At 37.2% G+C, this 21,715-nt stretch overlaps 2 protein-coding genes across 5 annotated transcripts; both read right to left on the bottom strand.

The window, feature by feature from the left end:
- Positions 1 to 66: 66 nt before the first annotated feature.
- Positions 67 to 3,046, bottom strand: LOC110796683 (WAT1-related protein At5g40240). The gene is made up of 7 exons (XM_022001760.2): positions 2,684 to 3,046; positions 2,533 to 2,595; positions 2,263 to 2,379; positions 1,097 to 1,328; positions 842 to 1,000; positions 604 to 755; positions 67 to 337 (listed from the first exon to the last, which is right to left on the bottom strand). Exons 1-7 carry the CDS (start codon positions 2,875 to 2,877, stop codon positions 202 to 204), a joined length of 1,053 nt encoding a protein of 350 aa, XP_021857452.1. The 5' UTR covers positions 2,878 to 3,046; the 3' UTR covers positions 67 to 201.
- A 2,075-nt stretch (positions 3,047 to 5,121) lies between these two features.
- On the bottom strand, positions 5,122 to 18,972 carry LOC110796681 (DNA repair protein UVH3). Of its 4 annotated transcripts, XM_022001755.2 has the most exons (15): positions 18,813 to 18,972; positions 18,484 to 18,734; positions 17,951 to 18,108; positions 17,697 to 17,853; positions 13,347 to 13,424; positions 13,196 to 13,249; positions 11,785 to 11,969; positions 10,038 to 11,691; positions 9,129 to 9,323; positions 8,846 to 8,931; positions 8,394 to 8,691; positions 8,160 to 8,296; positions 7,780 to 7,864; positions 6,576 to 7,100; positions 5,122 to 5,940 (listed from the first exon to the last, which is right to left on the bottom strand). In XM_022001755.2, the coding sequence occupies exons 1-15, from the start codon at positions 18,898 to 18,900 to the stop codon at positions 5,272 to 5,274; spliced, it is 4,620 nt and encodes a 1,539-aa protein (XP_021857447.2). In that variant the 5' UTR covers positions 18,901 to 18,972; the 3' UTR covers positions 5,122 to 5,271. The 4 variants fall into 4 exon arrangements, with proteins under 4 accessions (XP_021857447.2, XP_021857448.2, XP_056693402.1 ...); XM_022001756.2 differs by lacking the exons at positions 18,484 to 18,734; positions 18,813 to 18,972 and having other exon boundaries at positions 17,697 to 17,861; positions 17,951 to 18,091; XM_056837424.1 differs by lacking the exons at positions 18,484 to 18,734; positions 18,813 to 18,972 and having other exon boundaries at positions 13,347 to 13,420; positions 17,697 to 17,861; positions 17,951 to 18,091.
- Positions 18,973 to 21,715: the final 2,743 nt, after the last annotated feature.

The following is a 21,715-nucleotide window of genomic DNA, read 5'->3' as shown; positions in this document are numbered from 1 at the left end:
GGTGTAGTAATGTTATCCAAGTTTTGTATGGGATAAAAGATTACAAGTTTATTGAACAAAAGACCATTTCAGTATAAAAAATATAGTTTATTGAAATTGGCACTTTGATTAAATTGAAGTCATATCATATAGCTAATTAAGGAGTGATGTAGTCTTTAATAGAATTACTATCACTTTCAATCGCATCAAGTCATCAGCGATTTACAACAGGGGGGTACTTTGGTTACAAGAGGACTCCAACTTACCTATACTTTTTGCTGCAAGATCATCCTTTTCTCTGGCTTGCCCCCAAATGACTGAGTAAAATCCAGCAGTAATGGCAACTGATCCAACCACACTGCACATCGATTTATAACACTTCAGATATCAGCTAAATTGAAAGCCTCTATCATACAACATTTCATGTTTCTAACAAATTATTAAGCCAATAATGTAATTTTAGTGGGTTTTCACATGCACCGAGATTTTGGCATGGCAATATGGAATTAACAACTAAATCATACCTTTTTAAGCTAACATTCAATAACTTTTCAGGTCTTTTCTTTTCTGTTACGGAGTTTTTGTTTACATAAGGAAAAGGAAAGGAGTACTATTTACACATACCTCCCAAGATAGAGGTTATCCCCTAGAAACGCCAAACCCATGATCATTGCTATGACAATTGCTAAGGGCTTGTAAGTAACTACATAGACAGGCCCCTTTTCACGTAGGCACCATGTAATGACAGTATTGCGAAAAACTGTAGTTGTTACTGCCTGCACTCAACAAATAATTATTAGATTGGTGGTTGCAGAGAAACCAAATCAGTAAAAAATTATGTATATAGTGATAATGATCTTACTGCGTATACGATAGCAATGATTTCGATCTTGTGATGTAATACCCATTTATTTGAGTCACTCTCCAGAAAGATGGAAACAGCAGCAGATTGCAGAGTCCCAAATAAGCTATAGAAGAAGACTAGAGTCAATTCATCTGGGCATTCCTTTGCAGTAGCTGTCTAAAACATCAGGAAATAAGGCCAAAATAAGTTATCTGCAGTAAAATCATATAGTGCACAATGTGACGAAAGTGAAGCAAAAGAGAAATTTTTGACCTGAAGAATGTTGCCCGTTGACGACAAAAGAGAAGTAATTGCTAAGAGAAGGCCACCAAGAGTCCACTTTGAGGGCATCGAAAGAAGCTTATTAGATGATGCATCAGAAGGCGTTTGAGTTATCAAAGGGGGGCCTTTGTAAAGAGTTACCACCATTGCTCCTGAAATAGCTACAATAGTACCTATGCATTTTGCTTGGCTGCTGGGGTTCCTCAAATCAAGTATTTCCATCCTTAAAAATTGTTGCATAATCAAACTTGTAAGCTTTCTCCTCTATCCAGAGAAACATATGCATAATTTCATGCAGATAAACAGCTAAAACTATGAGAAAACAAGGCCAGAAAGGGGAGTTGGTATTAACAAAAGTGCTTAAACAGCATTAAGTTGTCCGAGTCCTTAACGTTTCACCAAGATGTTTGGATATTCAACAAATACACTTTTAGAACCACTGCCAGAAAAAGCTACTCTAAAAGCAACTTTATCAATTCGGCTTTTCAATTAGCTTTTAGCCTTCTACCAAATGATACTTTGTATATGGACATATGATCACATGAGATTACAAAAATACGAGTTAAGGTAACGTGATAAAACTCCAAACCATCCAATAACTTTTTTTTCTGACTGGTTTTTGTCTTTTTGAACATCATTTATGTACCGTGAAGCATCAAAATTCTCCTTAAGACACTAATATAAGTCAACCAATTATCTAAAATGGTTGTATTCCTGATGATGCAAGTGTTCCAAAGTCCATATACAACCCACTTTTTACATACTTCATACATATATTAAACTAAAAACTCAAAAGTAGAAAAGCTTCCTCTTGAGGCAATATATTACTTTGTATTTGGTCTAACCTTAGCTACCTTAAAATATCATTACAAAAAGGGGGAAAAAAACAGAATCATTACAGAAAAAACCTCAATAATATTCTTAATTGAGCTCCAAATGCCACCAACTTTAAATTATCCTTAAACTTGTTTTTATTTTTAATCACAAGTCAATTCTAATTAGTAAATCATTTTCAGAAAAGAAAAGTGCATCTCCTTTTTCATCTGACACCCCAAATTCAATTAAAAGAATAACCGATTCAATGACTCTGATTCTAAAAGCTGATATGAAAGACTGAGAAATAAGCATCCAAAAAAGTAATGCAATGTAATTCATACCTCAAAATGACTGCTAAGATAAATGTGAAAACTGGAATGAGATTGCCAATAGCTGCTGCTAGAGTTGGAGAGCTGTAGTTTATACCAGTATATGCACATATCTGCAACAAACAAATCCTGCCAAATATGACACCAAATCAAAAACCCCATTTTCTAACACAATTCCAAAATCAAATAAAATAAAAAATACCCAGAAATTCTGCTAATTTTCGCCAATTAAACCATTAAACCATTAAAAATCCAAAAATAGCAACAAAGTTGAAGAAGTACCCAATTAATCCAAGGAGAAAGAATTTATAGAGGAGTGAAAAGGTGAGGCGAACACCCTTCCCTCTGCATAAACAAATATATTAATAATTAAATACGCCCCAAAATCATGGAAAATTAAGAAATTAAAATAAATAAAAGGAAAATTAAGAACCTGAAAATGTTGTAGAGGAAAACGGGTAGAAGAATAAGGGTACCAAGAGCATTGTAATAGACAATGAAGACAAAGTTGCTCATTCCCTTAACCATGGCTGCTTTACTTAGTGTTGATAAACCAACTTCAACACATTCCACTATTATCATCACCATGAATGGGGCTGCCCCCATTACCTTTGACATCCAACTCATTTCCTCTTTCTCTTTTCTCTTCAGAGAGAGAGAAAATGAGATTTTATTAATATTTTTCAGATCATATCTAAGTACTACGTATATCTTATGAGATTGTTTGGAGAAATTGGAGTTGACTATAAAGAGTAAGAAATAAGAAATCTTAATTTCCTGGTAAGGTATTTGACATGATTCATTTTGTGGTAAATTTAAATATTGTACTCTGTCTGCGTCACTGATATTGTCCTTTATACTCCGGGTGCTACTAAACTGTTAATCGAATCAGCCGAGACCGACCGGGAACGTGCCACGAACTCGAACCAGCCAAACAGCGGTGCGCGAGCAGATCCTCCTTATGACCCACAAGGCCACAATACTAGGGATAACACTTCAAACAATACTACCTCCGTTTTACGATACTTGCATCATTTATTTTTTTTCACGTATTCCAACACGCTTCTTTGAACATTAATATCTCTAATTGCGTGTAAGTAAAAATTATAAAAAATTGATATTTAGAATCCTCGCATTGATACGAATTTAACAAGATCTCACTTGACTATGTTTATTCTTACAAAATGTGAAAGAATGATTGTCAAAGTTAGTTAATGAATAGTGACCAAATGAGAAACGATGCATCTATTGCGGAACGGAGGTAATATAAACCTTACTGTACTATTTAAACAACGAACAACTTCATTTCCCTTTCAACGTAGGAAAAAAAAAAAGTTACCCCTAAAAATGGCAAGTGTTTTTTACCCACATTTTGCATTATGTCCAACAGATCTCACTTGCATTCGAAATTGATCAGATTAGTCAGTCAGTTAGTTTAAGAAGACAAGAATTATTAGACTGTCAAGTGTCAAGTGTCAAGAACGCAAGTTGGCAAGACCATTTGGACATTTGGGATTATGACAACTCTGGTTGATCCAGAGAATGAACCCATGATAAACGTATATTGTCATACATTTGTTACCACATGAGATTGAGGTTAACATTGAAGCAGACAAAAAACTCACAATTGTTTGGAATCTCAATGTACAAATACTATAAAAATCTGTAATTTTTTCACTCGTGTTTTTTGTTTTTTTTTTCCATCTACAATTACTTCTTGAAAGTTTTAGTAACTCTTTTTTTTATATATAATAATTTTATACTGTAATCAGGATTTTTCATTGGGTACGTTTTTGGTTATAAAAAGTTCATGATATAGCCTCCAAGTTTTAAAAATGCAACAATTGTCTCTAAAAGTTTAGTAAAAGAGTTCCGGTAAAACTAATGCATGTTTGTAAATTATAACCTGTATTTTCACTAATAAAGTAAAATAGAGAGCGTGCACAGTTGCACACAAGCTATATGTGCAACTGACTAAGCGCATGCACGTGCCTATGAGATTTGTTGATTTTATTCTTTCGGCATATTTTTTTAACTAGTGTGGAATATACACTTGACAAGAATACGAGGTAATAGTTTTGATTGAAAAAAAACACCTTTAGGCTCCATTTGTTTTGAAAGAAAACATTTATCCAGAAAATAATTTTTCAATTTTCCCTTTCTTTGATATAAAAAAACCAACCAAAGTCAAAAATCATTTTCCTTTTCAAGAATTTTGTTTACAAATACTAAACGGCAGGGGAAATGGCTTTTTTATGTCATGATTTACTCTCAAAGTTTACTCCCCACTAAGAGTTTTCCATTTTTATTTCTTTTCAACTTTTTTCAAAGTAAACAAATAAAGGAAAATTATTTACCGCGTTTTCTTTTCCTTTGAGGCTCTGTTTGGTAAGGCGTAAAACGTTTTCATTGTAAAATAATTTTCCATGGAAAACATTTTTCAATGAAAAACACAATTCCAAACTAGTTTTTCTTTGTTTGGTACCTTAAAGGAAAATGGGAGAAGATAGTGAAGATTGAGGGAAAGAAATAATAGGGAGGTAAGGAGAAAATAAGGAAAAGTAGTGTCCCTCCCTTTCAAATGGAAAAAGATTTTCCACCTTTGATGGAGTCATGGAAAATTATTTTCCATCCCTTACTCAACCAAACAACGTAAAATGATTGAGAATGGAAAAATCATTTTCTATGAAAACATTTTACGCCCTACCAAACGGAGCTTGAAAGGAAAACTATTTGCCGGATTTTGTTTTCCTTTGAAAATCATTTTTTAGTGAAAATATCCATCGAAACCAACAGAGCCTAAGTTTGTGGGATAGAAGAGAAAAAAGGCGGCAGAAGCAATTAGTAGTGTTGTAGCTGTGAGGAAGGGCCTAACCAAATATTTCTTTGCATTAAGCTCATTCTAATTCCTTGTGGTATACGAAGTATATAACATTTTGTAACAGCAAAAACCTAAAACTAAACAACCTAGCTTTCAGCAGCTTCAAAAGCTGTTGGAAAATGTTGCAGACCTTCACTGTATCAAGGTTTCTTTTTCTTTCTTTTCAAATACGGAAGAGCACTGAATGGGTTTACAGAAGTTGGAGTAGCAATGTAAGTACTTACTCCTGCATTAGACAGGTTTCCATCAACATTTTGAAGTTTATCACCCGAACTTAGGTTGGAATCCGACGAGGGGACTTTTTGCAAGCCCTGAACCGTACCGGTAACACTTGCTGCAACTGAGATGCTTTCGTGTGGGCCAATTGTGAGGCCATGTTCTTTAGTCTCGGCTAAAGCATCGGTAATGGTGAATGCTCCACCTCCATCACATTCTTGGAAATGAAGATCATCTTCCTCATCTACACAGAACCCACCACCCATTTGCAAGTATTCACTATCTGCATCAACAGTAGAAGTGTCTTTCTGGACAGAAGATGATTGATTACACTCTATTTCTTCTTCATCTTCTTCAGCACAGAATCCACCACCCGCTACTAAATAGTCTCCAGGCAAGCCATGACCAGGAAGGTCTATCTCTCCACTAGCATTAGCCATGCCAGCTTCATGAACACTCAAAAAAGGAGACAATGTCGGTCCACTTGCTCCATCATCACTACAATTCTTGTTTGTCCTGTTTAGAGGAATTACTAGTTCATCACTTTCCTCATCTTCCTCCAAATAATTGGCTGTTTTCCGGGCACGTTTTGACTGCAAATTGATGCAAAGAAACCAGCCATAGTGAGAGAGACAAAAACAAAAGGAATGACAGATCAATCCCTGGGAACGGACAACCTGATCCACTCTTTAGGCTATTTTGATAAAATAAACAGTTCAAATAAAATATAAGATCAATTTTTCCACTCGTAGGAAGATGGTCAGTACTTAATAACAGCTTGACTTAGTTCAACATAAACTTGCTTCACTTTCCCCAATTCCAACCAAATTTGGTTATCATATTTGGGGTTTGGTACTTTATGTTTTTTAGTATTATTCAGAAGCGTGTCAATCCTTGTATCAGCAGACTTAGGTACTATTGTTACGATATAGTAGCTTGTCAAACTGGTCACTAGAGTAGAGAACACGCTAATAGAAACACGTTTTCAGGAGCTGTTATGCCGAACACGTCCTCCATCAAAATTAAGCAAATAAGAAAAACTAGGTTAGTTGGAGTTGGCGACTCACTAAGTCTTGTAGTTGCCAGACCTTCTAGACCATTTCATGTCAATTTTCAACCAACGACTAAAAAGGATTTCGTTTTTTGCAGATGAGTCAGATCAATTAGCATCTAGCCAACCATCATACCTCTACGGCAGGTAAGGATCAAGAAACAGAGAGAGACATACCCTTCGCACACTATCAGGCAACTCCATGTTTTCAGGTAGCAGTTCATGCTCATCACTGCTACTCTTGTGATCATGTATACTGGTCTCATCGCACTCAGAATCAGAATTCTCCTTTCTTCTACCTCTTCCAGCAGCTGCTCTTCTCCCTCTTCCTCTCACTCTACTGCTTCCAGCATCACTCTTACTCTGTTTTTCTGCCTCAGTACAGAGTCCTATGCTTCCTACTTCAGTTGACAGTCCCTCTTCTTTATTCTCCTTTTCCTGTTGCGATTTTAACTTTTTAGCAGAACTGTTTCTCACTCCAACTACATGATCTTTCCTTTTTGAAACAGATTTTTTCCTTGTGTTACCACTGGCACGTGCTTTTTTCTCCATTTTTCCAGGATTCTCTTGCAAATCATTAGCCTTTTCCAAGTCTGAGGACTGTTTTCCGGTTATCCCCTTTACTGCTTGTTTTATTCTCTTGCTGCGGATTTTGGCGAATCGCTCATTGAAAGTATAAAATGCTTCGAGCCGCAATTGAGTCTTCATAAACCAAAAAAAAAGCAATTAAGTCAGTGATTCAGGCCTTGGGTTCCTCTGGGACAAATTGAATGGTGGGAAAAAACACACCTAAGGGCATAAAAAGATTATCCAAAATATCTGGAATCTATATAAAAGCATATGCCTGCGCCAGGAGCACCCCACCACATATAAATTCAACCTCGTTGTGTGGAAATAAGTGCAAAAATTCCAATTCATTATTTGAGTTTGTACAGGGGTTCAACCAAATCGTCTTAATAGCCATGACCCATAACAAGAACAATACATATAAAGGATAAGGGTCAATTTGGCCTTCATTCGACATTTATAAATGTTGGTTGTCATCACCGAAGAAATAATCTCTGAATAGAAAATCTTAATGTTCTTCTATGTATTCCTCCTATGCGAAAGATGAGGAAATGTTTCATTCAGAATGGACTATCCCCGGCAGATTGTTGTTCCAAGAACAATCCCCTCACAATAAAAAGAAAGGAACAATAGATGGGGCTTTCTTTTCAACTAATAAAGACAAATAGATAGTAATTAGACAAAATGTATTCATAAGTTACAAGGAGATCAGAATGTCCAGATATACTAGTCATAAAAAATCAAGATACCAGGGAAAAGCTACGAAAAGCACAGTGCTTGAGCAGTTCAAAATCAGATTTCTAGGGATACTGACCTCATGCTTATTGTACTCCTTCAGGACTGGTGAAAGCAACTCATCAGCCTTCTGGCTAGCCCATCCAAACTTTTCCCAGCACAATCTACAACCAAACATAATGCGTTAATAATGCACCTTTGCTACTTCTAAATCAACCTGATTTATTATATGTTGCTATTTCCTTTTTTCTCGAATTATATGGGAGGCTAAGGAAGGGGAGGGATACAGATTGTCCATTGTTGACATACTATAAATGCACAAGTTGAAACGGAATCAGGTCTTAAAGTTGTAAGTTTGTAACTACCCAGGATAAGAAATTAAAATTTTAATTTAAAACAATAAGAATCTGCAACGAAAGCGCAAAATAATTCCTGTAAAACCACCTGATTAACACTCACCTACGAAGGGAAAAAATGTCAGGCTTTCCCCAAGCAAAAGGTTCAGTTGACTTATCCACTTGTGGAGCTGCATAAGCAGAGATCACTGCATCACTTGGAAAAGAAGCAGGGATATGCCAATTCTTGCTTACATTTCTCTGCATGAACAACAAAAGGGGAAAAAATGAAAGCAGGTTAACCATAGTAGAAACTAACTAAATAAGTGTCTCCTGAATAGTTGAACACGGGCATTACATGCTTATTCATGAAAGTGAGCTTCATTTTTTGGATGTCATTCCTAGCCTCATCGTCGTCATATTCCAGCAAAGTGCAAGAGTCAGCTGCAGAGTTTCCTTCCATGTCACTTTTAGAATTGCTCATCCTATTCTTAGAAGCTTTTGACCCTTTTTTCTTTGAGCTGGATCCTGACTGCACCCCCACTTTTCCAAGTATTGCTGGATCAGGCGATTCAATCCATTCACGAAATTTATGAAACCCTTCTTCCTCGGGAAATGCATTTAAAACTTCAATAGCATTGACAATTCCAATTCCACTAAAACACAGGAAAGTAAAAAGGATAATTTGAAATAGCTACACAAGACGTATGACTCATAAAGAGAAAAAATTGATATCAGATACAGAAACAAAGAGAAGAATTGGAATGTAAGGCAGGTAATTGTCATCAGGCACCAAAACCTCACTCATACCTAATACCTTCCGTATAGTCACTCCCGAGCAGCAAAGCCATGCGAATTAATTTCTCTCTGTTCAGACCTAGCTCATTTTCAATATCCTGGAAAAGCCAAATGCATCAGCATATTTTGTACTTACATTTTATTAGGAGGGGGTTGGGAAAAAGGAGGGTAGCTTGTGACTTATGAAGCAGTATGGGATATTAATCAAACAAGAGAAGGAAACATTATTCTGAATTTCATTTTAAAGTTAGGTTTTTTTTGAAGTTGAACCAAGATAATCAGAACAGATGGTAACCTTCATAAAGTAGGTCTCGACATACTTGCGGTCATCAAATATATTTTTGTATACACATTGGGCTCCGAAGAGAAAAACATCAGAATCATCAGTGACAACCCCATCTACAAGGTTTGCAAGCTCCATATAAGCACATTGAGCTTCTGCTTCCATTGGTGCAATTATATATGGTAACCCAAACATTTGAAGTAATTCCTGAGTTTAAGCCAAACAGAGAAACTTGTCAGCAAACAAATTTTAAATGTGGTGTGCATAGTAAAAAGAAGATAGGCCAAACATCAGTTAAAAATCTCCCAACCAAAGTGGAGACAGGAATTATATGCTTCACACTCCATGTCAAAAAGCTTCCTTCTTATTCGTTTAGTTCTTCCCAATAACAGCCTCTTTAGGGATTAAGTTATTATGGATAGCTTTATAAACAGTAAAATGGTGGACACAGAAACTGTGACCAAGAGACAGTATCTATGAAAAAACATATAGCAAAATTATCACTCAGGGATATTTATTCTATGTAACAGTAGCAACAAGGAGACTTAACCAAGTGAAGACGGGGGTGAATGATGATCATATACAACACTATCAATTACAGGAAGAAGCTATTGTACTAGACAGTTAAATATTACAGCTTGATTGTCACAAACAGTTCCAACTAAGGGTTCCTAATGATAGACAAATAAAAAGAGACTGGTGTATATCTGCAGACAATAGAGCACAGAAAGCGCAAATGTAACAGCCTGTTCAGATGGATCTATGAAAAAGGTTTCCAAGCTCTCATTAAAAGAAAACAGTGGTGTTGAATATAATATAAAAAACTTATTGATGCAGGGGGGGGGGGGGGGGGGGGGGGTTCCAAAACTGATTACTATCTGGAATTTCTTCAAATAAAATAACATGAGATTTAGCAAACACCTGACATTCCACAAACATTTCAGCATTAACCGAATCTGCATTGCGTTCAAGCCTTTTCTGTTCATCCCCAAGAGTTTTGTATTCTTGATCAAGCACTAATAATTCATCCTCTACATTGATTCCCAGGGGTTCAAGAGTGTTTTCCTTATCTTTGAAAGCAGAAGTCTTCACATCATCGCTTAAATGGCAGGTATCATCTTTTCCCACTGACGTTTTGAGATCGCCATATAGTGTCTTCTCCTCTAAAATGGATGATGTATGACCAACGAGATTTCCATGTGCCATATCAAAATTACTTGAGGGAAAAGCCCTCTCAGTTGTAACATCGTTAACAATATTTTCAGGCAGTGTGGCAGGTACACCAGCAGCCATGTCTGTTGGAACACCGGAACCAGCCAGATTACTAGTCTGTGCATTCTCTGAGCTAGTACTCAGTTGCTGCTCATTAAGGTCATTCTTGGTATCTATGTGAGGGGCTGGTCCAACAGGAACAAATGCGCCTGATGTTGAGTGCATACCAAGATTACTCAGAGCACAGGAATTCTTTTCAGACAAGAAATTAGATTGATTATACATATTAACAGATGATTGAGATAGCTGATGACCATCCAAAACCCTCTCCAGATGTGAGCTAGGCAGAGGAAGGCAACTTTCCAACTGCAGATCTCTATTGAATGCACAGCCATCAGCCTTCAGATTATATGACACACAACTTGACTTTCCACCAGTTGAATCCTCAAGACTCCTCCTTATAGCCTCCTGCAAAGCAGCTTCTTCTTCTGCGGATCCTTTTGAGATGTCCGTCTGAAGATTCGAATAAAGCGACCGGGCATCTTCATGAATATCAGTGATAGTAAGTTCTTCCTGCCACTTCACTCCAGTCTCTTCATCATTGATGTCTTCCACGTCGGAAAACTTTGAATTACATTTATCATTCATTAGAGTGGTCCCGTCCTCCCATTCCACATCAGAATCATTTATATTTCCATCTTGTGCAGGAAAAGAACTTGCAGCCAATTTATTCCCATTAATTAAACTTCCCCTTTCCCCACTAATCATACCATCTTCCCATTCACAATCTGAGCTAGAATTGTTAGCAGAACAAAGTGGTACCTGATCTCCAACCACAAGATGAGAAAAAAATTCATCATCACCATCAAAAGATCTTTGCTTCACATCATCATCAAAAGTTATCTTTATACAACTTTCACTCTTTAGTGCATCCTTATGGCTCTCGGGCTCTAATGATGAGTTCACTGTGCTGTTTTGCACAATGTCACAGTTAAAATCATTCACTCCCTCGACAGATTTTACATTACAGTGAGATTCCATTGATTGACCTCCCATATCAGGGTTAGTCTGAGCTTTTGCTTCAATATTAACAGTTGTCCTCTCCTGTTCAAGTTCTTTCATCAAATCTATGTTCCTCTGTAAATCTCTTGTCATACGAATGCCCATAGCTCTTCTACTACTGACACGCCTATGCCCTTTCTCATCTATGAAAGTTTGAACAGCTTCGTCAATACCTGGTTCAGATTCTGTACTAGACTTGGTAGCAGAAGCCATGGCATTGAGAATATCAAAGTGAGAATCCTTCTTTTCCTTCGTTTGTTGAATCTTAGGAATTTTCTCAGCTTCACCTGATGCAAGAAGCCTGGTACATACCATGCAAAAAGTCAGGAACAATTCTTTGATAAATATCTGATTAATAAAGCACCTTAATGGAAAGATGAATTGAGCGGTTTACTGTTTATCTCCAGAAAAGGATGACGAGAAAATGAATTCCCTATTAGATTCAGATGCTATTCGAGAAGTCTGAATACCACCTACATCCTTTCCGGCAGCAGCTTTTTGAACTTGATCAATTTCACGGCGGAAAGCAACTGTTTTAAGATATGCCTCAATTTGGAGTTCAGAGAACTTCTGAGGAACCTAGAAAGATGCAATAGGTATTAAAAATAAGTACCCAAGTAAAAGGCTTTGTTGAATTGAAGAACATGCTTATTTCATAGAAGTTTGATTATAATTGATGGACTCTTAATTCTTGACACACATGAATAACGAAAATGACTATAAGGTACTCTCCATACGTCTTAAAATATTTGGCAGTGACCAGCCTGAGTCAAACAAGACCACATTTTATAAGCAATTTTTTAAAAATGACCGTCAAAACTCAAAACCCAAGATTGTTCCAAAAAACTGTAAGTCAAACGATGATAAGCATGACCACAGAAAATTACTGGTGAGGACTGAAGAGCACTCTCTAGTTTCTACTAACACTCAATCACTCATAAATTCGTAATTTCCCGTTATATACTCTTAAACATTACGCATAATATAGCCAACAAGAGCGAACCAAAAGAACTAAGAGCATCCCAACCTTGAAGGGTCTCCATCTCTAAGAAATCAAGAGTACCTTTCATCAACACTCAAAAGGACATATTTTATATGTACACTTCGCCTAAGCTACTCTTCCTTGACATTCACTGTTAGGCTCCTCTTTCCAGCCCAATCATTATTCTTTGGCTTCTAAACTGAAGGTTCTTACTGATGACTGAATTAACCTTATTTGCTTCCTAACCATTGCCTATCCTAGGAACAACCCCCAATTGTTTTTCTTACTAAAATTCCTTCCTCTCCAAAACCTATCTAAAGAAAAGGAATGTCGCCTATCAAAGCATTCTGTAAAATGAGCAGGAATGAGAAAACAACTCCTTACATTTCATTTCCCAATCTCAAAGCCTCCTTCATGACCACATTATCATTGTTGTTGATAAAATAAACATCTGCCCTTCACAAAGGCACTATAAGAAGAGAGATATGAAATACAAAATCAAGAAAGCCTCTTGGACTCTCTCAAGATCTTTTAATCTCTAGTTTTCCTCCCACATAACTATTCTGGACAGAATCGCCCATTTACAAGAAGCGTATGGTTCTTTTCCTGCCTTCATTATAACGTGGTTGTTCATATGTTACTAGTGAGTCAATTAACCGAAAGTTAACTAGTTAAAAAAACAACAATGACAAACTTTCTGGCATAAGAAAAGTTTAAAGTTAAACAGAATATGCAAAGACTTGGCGGAACTAACGTACAGAAATGAATCAACTAATCTCCCAAATATCATTGCACGTACTTAAAGAAAACTTCTCCAAGCTACCTTTTTTACTTTTTGATACTTTTGTCTGTTTTCTGCCATCAATCTTTCCCTCATCTACAAAACAGAAGTCAATTAAGCACAAGACGTCAAGACCCAGCTGAAATGGATTGCATAAACTGTAATACACCACATAATCAGACAATAAATTTACCTGAACAAGAAGATCAAGTTGCATAGATGGAGGCAAAGCTGCTAATACAGCTGGATCCACATTTCCGTCAGTTACTGGCTGCAGTAAATGTATTCAATATCAACAGGATGAAAAAGATCACATTGTTCATTCTATTTTCCAGCACATAAAGTGAGATTTATTCAGAGATCAATTACCACACCAAAAAAATAGTACTTAAAAGACCATTCTATAGCAAATATCAACCCAGATTACCCAGTACCTCTTACGACACTCTAAAAATCCATAGAGGAACTTTGCAGCTAGTAACACGTTACAAAAAACTTTATTTAAATTCCATTATCTCAGTTGCTTTTCTCTTTATTGATATTAATAGGGAATTGGTGTGCTGCATGACAAAATTGCTGATAAGGGTCAGGGAGAAGATTGGGTTAGTCAGCAAGCCTCAGAAAAACAAACTATACAAACAACTACTAAGTCCATCTCCTATTACTTGTCCGATTGCTACTAACAACGATATATGATAAAAGCAAGTTAAGCAAAAGTAGCACCAGTTAATCATTCAATAATCATAGAATTGAGGTAACATACAACATAGAAGACCATTAGCTGACAGCATATTAGCTCCTTTTAATAAACTAAACTTAATTGAGTCTTAAAATTGTAAATAGCAGGCTGATAAACTTCAAACCGAAATCCTCAAGAAAAACAAGACAAAATACATCAACGCGAAGTGAAGCCGAATAATGACTCGGTTTCAAAGCTAAAGTTTCTTGAATTTTTTTCCCAAAGGATAAACTTGTATTGCAGCAAAACTCATTTTGCAACCTAAGGGGCATAAATCAAAAATGCGGTTCCAGTCGTGATCGCGGAAACTGTCGCAGTAACGGAAATGATGTGCTGGTCGCTGTAGGAATTTGATTTGATGATTTAGAGGTAATAATAGAAATTAATAAAGAAATAAGATATGTACTTAAAATTCTTAATTTTTGGAGTGTTAAATAGGAATTCTCTTCGGTTTGCCTAGTGAAAATATATTGTGCCCTACTTTGGTGCTGGGTAAAGGTAATGTCATGAATTTAGAAGTTTTTGAAAAATCAATTCCTTTTGCAACACCATCAGGTGATTCTGTCCCTTACCGGAAGAAAAGAGTTGCATTTTTTAATTCTACAGTGGGGTTAGAGGTAAAAAGAAAGAGAAAATGAGTCCAGCTAGGCTGACAGCTGTACTACAGCCAATCACCCCAAAGTTTACCACTTAAAAAATACAAAATCAACATGATTTTTTGAGAAAAGAAGTAGACTTTCATGGAGAACTCGGAAGCCCTCAGCTGAAAAACTTGGTCAAGTCTCACTCCATAACGTTTAACTCGGGCGATTTTAGTATGGAACGGATGAGATCTCGTTGGTTTAGAAAATACCATTCTGAATCGGCATATATCGTATCGCCAGCTTCGAAATCTGGTACGGTAAGGACAATACAAGTTGACTCCGTCGATTTTTAACTCCCTGCTAAGAGCACACACAACCTTGACATGTAGCTTGGGTCAAGTGATAATTGACAGGACAAAATGACCACAATGTTGACAGTGTACAAGGGTCAAAAAATAATTTTCTTGACCCGGGTCACATATGTGACCCAATGTCAAATGCAAAAAAAATTGGCGTGGGACCGCAATACCGCATTGCTCCACTTGCAATATACCGCATTGCTCCACTTGCAGTGTTTTTTGGGTGTTTGCATGGAAATATGAAATGCAATTGTACCTTCATTTTTATGCATGCAACAATGTATGGGTCATGTGAACCTGGCAGCAATTAATTTTTTTTTAAAATTATTTTTTAACCTGCCCCAAAATAATTAATAGCCAGTTATGTATCAATTTTACTTCATTGTGCTATATATGTATATTTAAGATTATACGTTACATTTTTTATTTATATGTAATGTTAATTTAATTTCATATTTATTCGTTCGTTAAAATTAATAATTATGTTTGAAGGTGAATTTAAAGTGGAGTATATATAAAAGTAAAAAAATAGGTAAGAGAAATTAATGACTTTGAGTCAAGATTGTAGAAGCCAAATGAGAGATTTAAGTAAGTGGTATGTCAAGTTAGTGGAATATGAGGTGGAAGAAGGAGAAGGATGAGAGAGAAATTATTTTCCATTTGACCAAAGGTCAAGGATGCACATGGTCTAAGGGGTAATGGTGAGTTGCCCCCCCCCCCCCCCCCACAAACTCACAGAACCCAAGACATTCTAAGCAGGCCTTAGCAAGGCGCAAAACAACCAGAGACATCTCCGGAAAAAACAGCATTTACATCTCTATAAACCACTCTTTTATCTATGCTGATAACTTTCTGACATCAACTTCCCTAGTCTGCTTTTTGCATTGTATTTGGTGTCAGTAACGGACAATTCTATCTGTAAAATACCAGCGTTCCACGAGACACTATTCCTGATTTCCATACTTGGTATAAAGTAACAGCCTGAGCAGAAAAATATACTTGTCTTCTGAATTTTGTCCCCCGATTCCTTTTGTTGATCCCAATTCAGTATGACATTGAACTGGTCAGAAATAAATCCCCTTACTATACACAAACACTCACTGGCCAAGTGCGAACGGGTCTCCACAGAAATACAACAGATTAAGCAAGCTCATGTATCACAGATAACCCATCCTTTGCAACATATCCCTTGTTTGAAGCCTCTCCTGCACAGTCCCTTGCACCAATGCCAAGTGATGAACCTGTGCTTTGGCATGGACATCCTATATGAAGAAAACCATGTTGTTTCCAACCATAGAAAAAATACGCGGATGCGGTCGCGTTCGCGGTAACGGTCTCGTTGTCGCGGAAATCGCTTGTAACGGAAGAATAGAACGGATCGCGGCTAACGCGGTGTGAATTTTTTGAAAAAAACCACGTTAGCATGTCTAAGCCTTATTATTACATTTTTAGTCTAAAAAGTATTATATCAAGACAATATAACCAAATCTATCCTAATGTGAGTGACTATTATATTCTGTGAACAAATAAGCACTAGAAATATCATGTTTCATAAACTACATAACTAATTACAAAAATATTTTTGGTCAATTTATGTAAAAGAACGGTGTAACGGAGAAAAAAACGTCTAACGCGGCGAATCACCGTTACATAACGGACGTCGCGGGGAGAAAGACGTGATTTTTGTCAAACCGTAACGTAACGGGTTTTCGCGTAACGGCAAATCCAAAATAGGTTACAGAACGGCCGTTACGTAACGGAACGGCCGAGTTTTAATTCCATGTTTCCAACCTCAAATCCATTAGGCATTCATAAAACCCTGTCACTTATTTTGCTAGCCTACTCTTATACGGAGTACAACACAGAAAGTAGATCTTAATTATCCTAGCTATGAAGATCCACTCTCCTGCCTGCATCTTCTAAACTTGCATCCAAATGGAAAAGCGACAAGACAATGCACATACAGACAACTGGTTTTTCCATCCTTTAACATCAGCATACTCCAAGAAAGAGGTCAAAGAGCATATTTAGCTTTTTAATTTGCAACCTAGTATATGTAACATCCAAGCTGCAGCAAAATACTTCACCATACGTGAGACTAGACATTTCCAAACAAGATTTGTTGAGGCAAAAATACTTGGTCCATAAGGTTTAGCTAAGTGATTATAGAAATGACAAGTGAACCTAAGTAATCAATCTGCTGGACGAGGCCTTCACCAAGACCATAAAAAATGTAATACTCAGCAGTCAGCACAACAAGAAATGAAAAACAATTCGTCAACTACCAAACTATTTTTGCTAAACTAGATATTCATAGAGTTTCCCTACCCTACCCCAACAAGAAAATATAGGAGAAAATGGCAACATATTCATTGTCGCAAACCTCCAATAAGATGAATTCCTGATTGAGTCACCAGCAGACCAATACCTACCAACCATGGATCTTTTAAAAGAAACAGAAACTTGAATAGTCATCCATAGTATGTCTCCCTTTGGTAAGCAACTAACACGACCTTCCACTTAATAATGAATCATGTCTTACAACTAAATGACAAACCAAACAATCAAACACATACTTTTAAACCTGTCCACAGGTAACCCTGGAATCCTGGATCAAAACATAATGTGAGTCAAAGTTGAAGTGAGGAAATTTATTAAGGTCGAAACCCAAACATGTATGCACAGCGAGATTATTGTCCTCTGATTTGCTAGGGCACATAATCCATAATAAAATTAAGTTTTGAAATTGTTTAGGGAAAGAACCAGGGAAAAGACCAAGTCAAAACAAATGAAAACACACACAAACACTAGGAAGAAATCTTTTACTTATCAGTTAAAAAGACAAGGTAAAAAGCACGCACTAGTATCATCTCTTCATCAGATTCATCATCATCGTCTTCTTTGGGAAGCACTGCAGTAGAGGCAGATGCATTGCCACTAGAGCTACCAATCTCGGCAGCACCGCTTGATCCAGTGGCAAGCTCACCAGACTCCTCTGCCTGTATTGATGCAGCCAACCTGTTTTACTAATCAAAGCACTTTACAAAATCCTTCTCATCTCTAAGTTGAACAAAGTTCATGCACAGAAACAACTAGACGGATATAAAGCACTCACATTTCATCTAACATTTCCTGATTGTGACTCTCCGATACTGCCTCATTTTTATTTGTTGTGTCGGATTCATTCAACATTGCCCCTTTTCCCTTAGAATTGTTTTTGTAATTTTGATCCTTGAGATTATCAGCCAGTTGTTTCAGTCTCATTGCTTTAACCTGCAAGCCAAAATCAATGGTAAGACAGCACTGAGAAAATCCCCATGAATTGTATAAAAACGTTTAACAATAAATTAGGATTTTATTAATTTTCACAAGATACAGTAACATAAATCAAACAGCTAGAGTCATTCAAATAATTTAACAATTAATATGTCATATTTCCTCCATTTTATAAAAGTTGATATTTTGAGATACATGGATACAAATCTAACAAAATCCCTTTACCATAATATGAATCACCAAAGACAATTGTTTCAGTTTGTGAAATGTGCAAAAATCATAATGTTGCAGTAAAAAAAAGGAAATAATTCATAAAATTTAACCCAAACTAATGCAAACGGCAAGAAAAATCAACACAACTAACAAACATACATGGTTCAAAAGCAATTTCTCAGCAGTCTTACGAATCTTCGCCTGCGCATTCTCTCTCTGTCTCCGCCTCGCAATAACAGTCCTCCGCTTCAAAGCAGGTGTTCCGCCATCGAACACGAACACCGGCTTTGTACGAAGAAACAGAAGCTTGCAAATGCGACGGAAAAATCCGAGCACATGAGCATTCCTCACCATTTCACCTCTCTCGTCGCGCATCGCCTTCATGAATTGTACCATCCATATGCTAGCATCTGAGTTGAATTTCTAAAATAATTAGGGTTTGGAAAATTAAGGAGTAGGAAATATGAAAGGAGGGATAGAGAAAGTACCGATGGCAAGGCGTTTCCCGGTGAGAGTTTCGACGGAAACACGGCGGCCCACCGGGGCGAGAAGGTCCCACAGGCCGTGCACTCCCATCTTTGCAAATACTGAAACTTGTTTGTTTTCACTTATGCGAAGTTCTTGTGGGAATTAGATTTTTAGTTAGGCTCTTTTGGTAAGGCGGAAACGTTTTCATTGTAAAATGATTTTCCATGGAAAATATTTTTCAAGGGAAAACACAATTCCAAACTAGTTTTCCTTTGTTTGGTCCTTAAAGGAAAATGAGGGAAGATGGTGAAGATTGAGGGGAAGAAAGGAGAGGAGGTAAGGAGGAAAGAAGGAAAAGTGGTTTTCCACCTTTTAGGGAGTTATGGAAAATTGTTTTCCATCCCTTACCCAACCAAACAACGTAAAATGATTGAAGAGGGGAAAATCGTTTTCCATGAAAACGTTTTACGCCCTACCAAACGGAGCCTTAGTTCTCAGCTTAGGATAGCAACGAGATTTATTCTCATTGCTTTCAAAACTCCTTATCTGAACGTTGCTCCCCACTTTGTGGGAATTTATAGCATGCTTACCGAGTCATTGGTAATGACTCATGTTGTTAGTGAACACAGTGAAATGCTCACGGTCAAGATTCATCCAACCCGTGGAGGTCCTCTTGTTCCACTTCTTTTCTTGTATTCCAAGGTTCACATGTTTAACACCCCGACTTCTAAACACCATTAATTAGGTTAATTATCTTTAATTAGCAGCGGAAAACCCTAGCTTAGTCGGAGCGTCACTGCCGTATCTCCCTCGTGGGAAATACAAGGCGACATAACATTTTTATATTTACTGACTACTGTGGAGTAACAGTAATTATACTTCACTTCGATTAATTCTTTAATATTTACATCGAAATCTAAATGAACTTTAATAAATATTCCTAACATTGATTAAACATAAATATTAAAATCCAACTCAATAATTGAAATTTGACTTAGAGTTTAATTAGTTCATCCATTTCTACTCGTGACACATAATTATCTTTATTAAACATCGATCGTGAATTTGATGGTTGCATCCTCACTCTAAAGTATCCCATGATCTTCTTCGTACCTAAAACAAAAGCAACATCGTGAGCCGAGGCCCAGTAACATACTACCCTAACAACGTAAATTCATTTCAATTCATTTTATTTAATTTGCAATCAGGGAGAATAGAATATCGTAAATCACTTTCATAAAAGCATTATAATAAAACAACATTTATAACTTGAAACTTTAATAGTTCCCATTATCTTTCATAAAACATATATTTTACTTGGTAACTGACAAGTTAGCCTTGCGGGACGTCTCCCACCTTGCGATAGTCCTCAAGGAGCACTCTCCCTTGTTGGACATAGCCCGTACCTAATTCGTTTCTTTTTTAGCTTGCGGTAACCCTCAAGGAGCACTCTCCCTTGTTGGTGTCCCGCGGTACGGTGGTACGTGCACGACCTAGAAATAGTAACCCCACTAACTGCCAGAACCGATTACACTTTTATTTATCATGTTTCGTATCTTATTCGTAACTCATCATTCTTATAAAATCATTCATAAACACATTATAATATCATCATGCATAAAACACACTTTATAAACACAATTCATATCCCACAATCCATTAAAACATATCATTATAAACATATTTCATAAATTCATAAAACACAGTTCATAAGGGGATTGTGGGTGTTAGCAATAGATGTTACCTCAACCGTAATTTATACTTCCTGTTTGATGGATCCTTCATCCTGAGCTCCAAGTCCGTTTTCTTTCCAAAATATTAAATTGTTGAATTAATATTAAAACGATAAATATAGTAAAATTAATATTTTCCAAATATTTTTTGTTTATAAATTCATAAAATAATTACGTAAAGTGTTATTAATTTCCATTATCAAATCCATATATGAAATATTTATCAATTCTTAAATCAAAGTATTTTTATAAGGAGTAACATTAATATCAAAATAGGGGTATGAATAGGGATGTCACTGGGGCGGGTTTCGCGGGAGACCCGCCCCGCATCCGCCCCAAGTAGGCGGGGATGGAGGTAGGTTTGGCGGGTGATGGGGCGGGGATGGGTATAAAATTCGTACCCGCCATGGGTGATGGGGCGGGTGTGGATTTTGTGTTGAACCCGCCCCATCCCCGCCCGCCCCGCCCCATCCCCACTCGCCCCGCCCCATCCCCACTCGCCCCGCTTTATACCCGCCATGGGTGATGGGGTGAGTTTGGATTTATTCGCATCTCTAGGTGATAATATAAATTTAGGTGAGATTTTTATGTTTTTTGTTTGGCTTTTTTTTGTTATGACGTGTATTTTTTTCGATTATATAGGTTACTTTAGTCATAAGGTATTTTTTTCTATAGTTAACTTTAATTACTCCGTATATATGGCAAATGTTTGCTAAATAAGAAAAATTAGGCGGGTATTAGCGCGGGTATGAAGCGGGGATAAGACGGGGATGGATACCCAGTTGGGTGGCGGGGCGGGGATGGATTTTAGCTTACACCCGTTGGGGCGGGGATGGGGATGAATTTTGTACCCGCCATGGGTGATGGGGCGGGGATGGGGATGAAAATTTTAGGTGGGGATGGGGATGGATGGACCTACATCCGCATCCGCCCCGCCCCATTGACATCCCTAGGTATGAATTCTGAAATAGGTAGAGCTTACCCAAGATGAATATTGGGTTGGGTTTTGGTAATGGGCTGACTTGAAATAAAAGAATTAAATTTCCCAATTAAAACGTCGTTCCTGGAACATGAAGCAAGCAAGGGAAAAGCAAAGAAAAGCAGGGCAGTAGCACGATGGGGGAGGAGAAAGGGAAGGAGGGTGGGCGGCGGGTCTGTGCGGTCTGAGGGGCGCCAACGGTAACGCCAGC

This window comes from Spinacia oleracea, chromosome 1, assembly GCF_020520425.1.
Source record: "Spinacia oleracea cultivar Varoflay chromosome 1, BTI_SOV_V1, whole genome shotgun sequence".
NCBI classification, from domain to species: domain Eukaryota; kingdom Viridiplantae; phylum Streptophyta; class Magnoliopsida; order Caryophyllales; family Amaranthaceae; genus Spinacia; species Spinacia oleracea.
This window is presented reverse-complemented; position numbering and strand designations above follow the sequence as displayed.

Coding starts and splice junctions, on each gene's coding strand:
- LOC110796683 (XM_022001760.2), bottom strand. CDS start 2,877: ATGAGTTGGATGTCAAAGGTAATGGGGGCAGCCCCATTCATGGTGATG. Junction 2,596..2,683: donor TTCCTCTACAACATTTTCAG/GTTCTTAATTTT, acceptor TTGTTTATGCAG/AGGGAAGGGTGTTCGCCTCA. Junction 338..603: donor GATAACCTCTATCTTGGGAG/GTATGTGTAAAT, acceptor ATCGATGTGCAG/TGTGGTTGGATCAGTTGCCA.
- LOC110796681 (XM_022001755.2), bottom strand. CDS start 18,900: ATGGGAGTGCACGGCCTGTGGGACCTTCTCGCCCCGGTGGGCCGCCGT. Junction 11,970..13,195: donor AGTATCAAAAAGTAAAAAAG/GTAGCTTGGAGA, acceptor GCATCTTTCTAG/GTTCCTCAGAAGTTCTCTGA. Junction 7,865..8,159: donor GACATTTTTTCCCTTCGTAG/GTGAGTGTTAAT, acceptor GTTTGGTTGTAG/ATTGTGCTGGGAAAAGTTTG.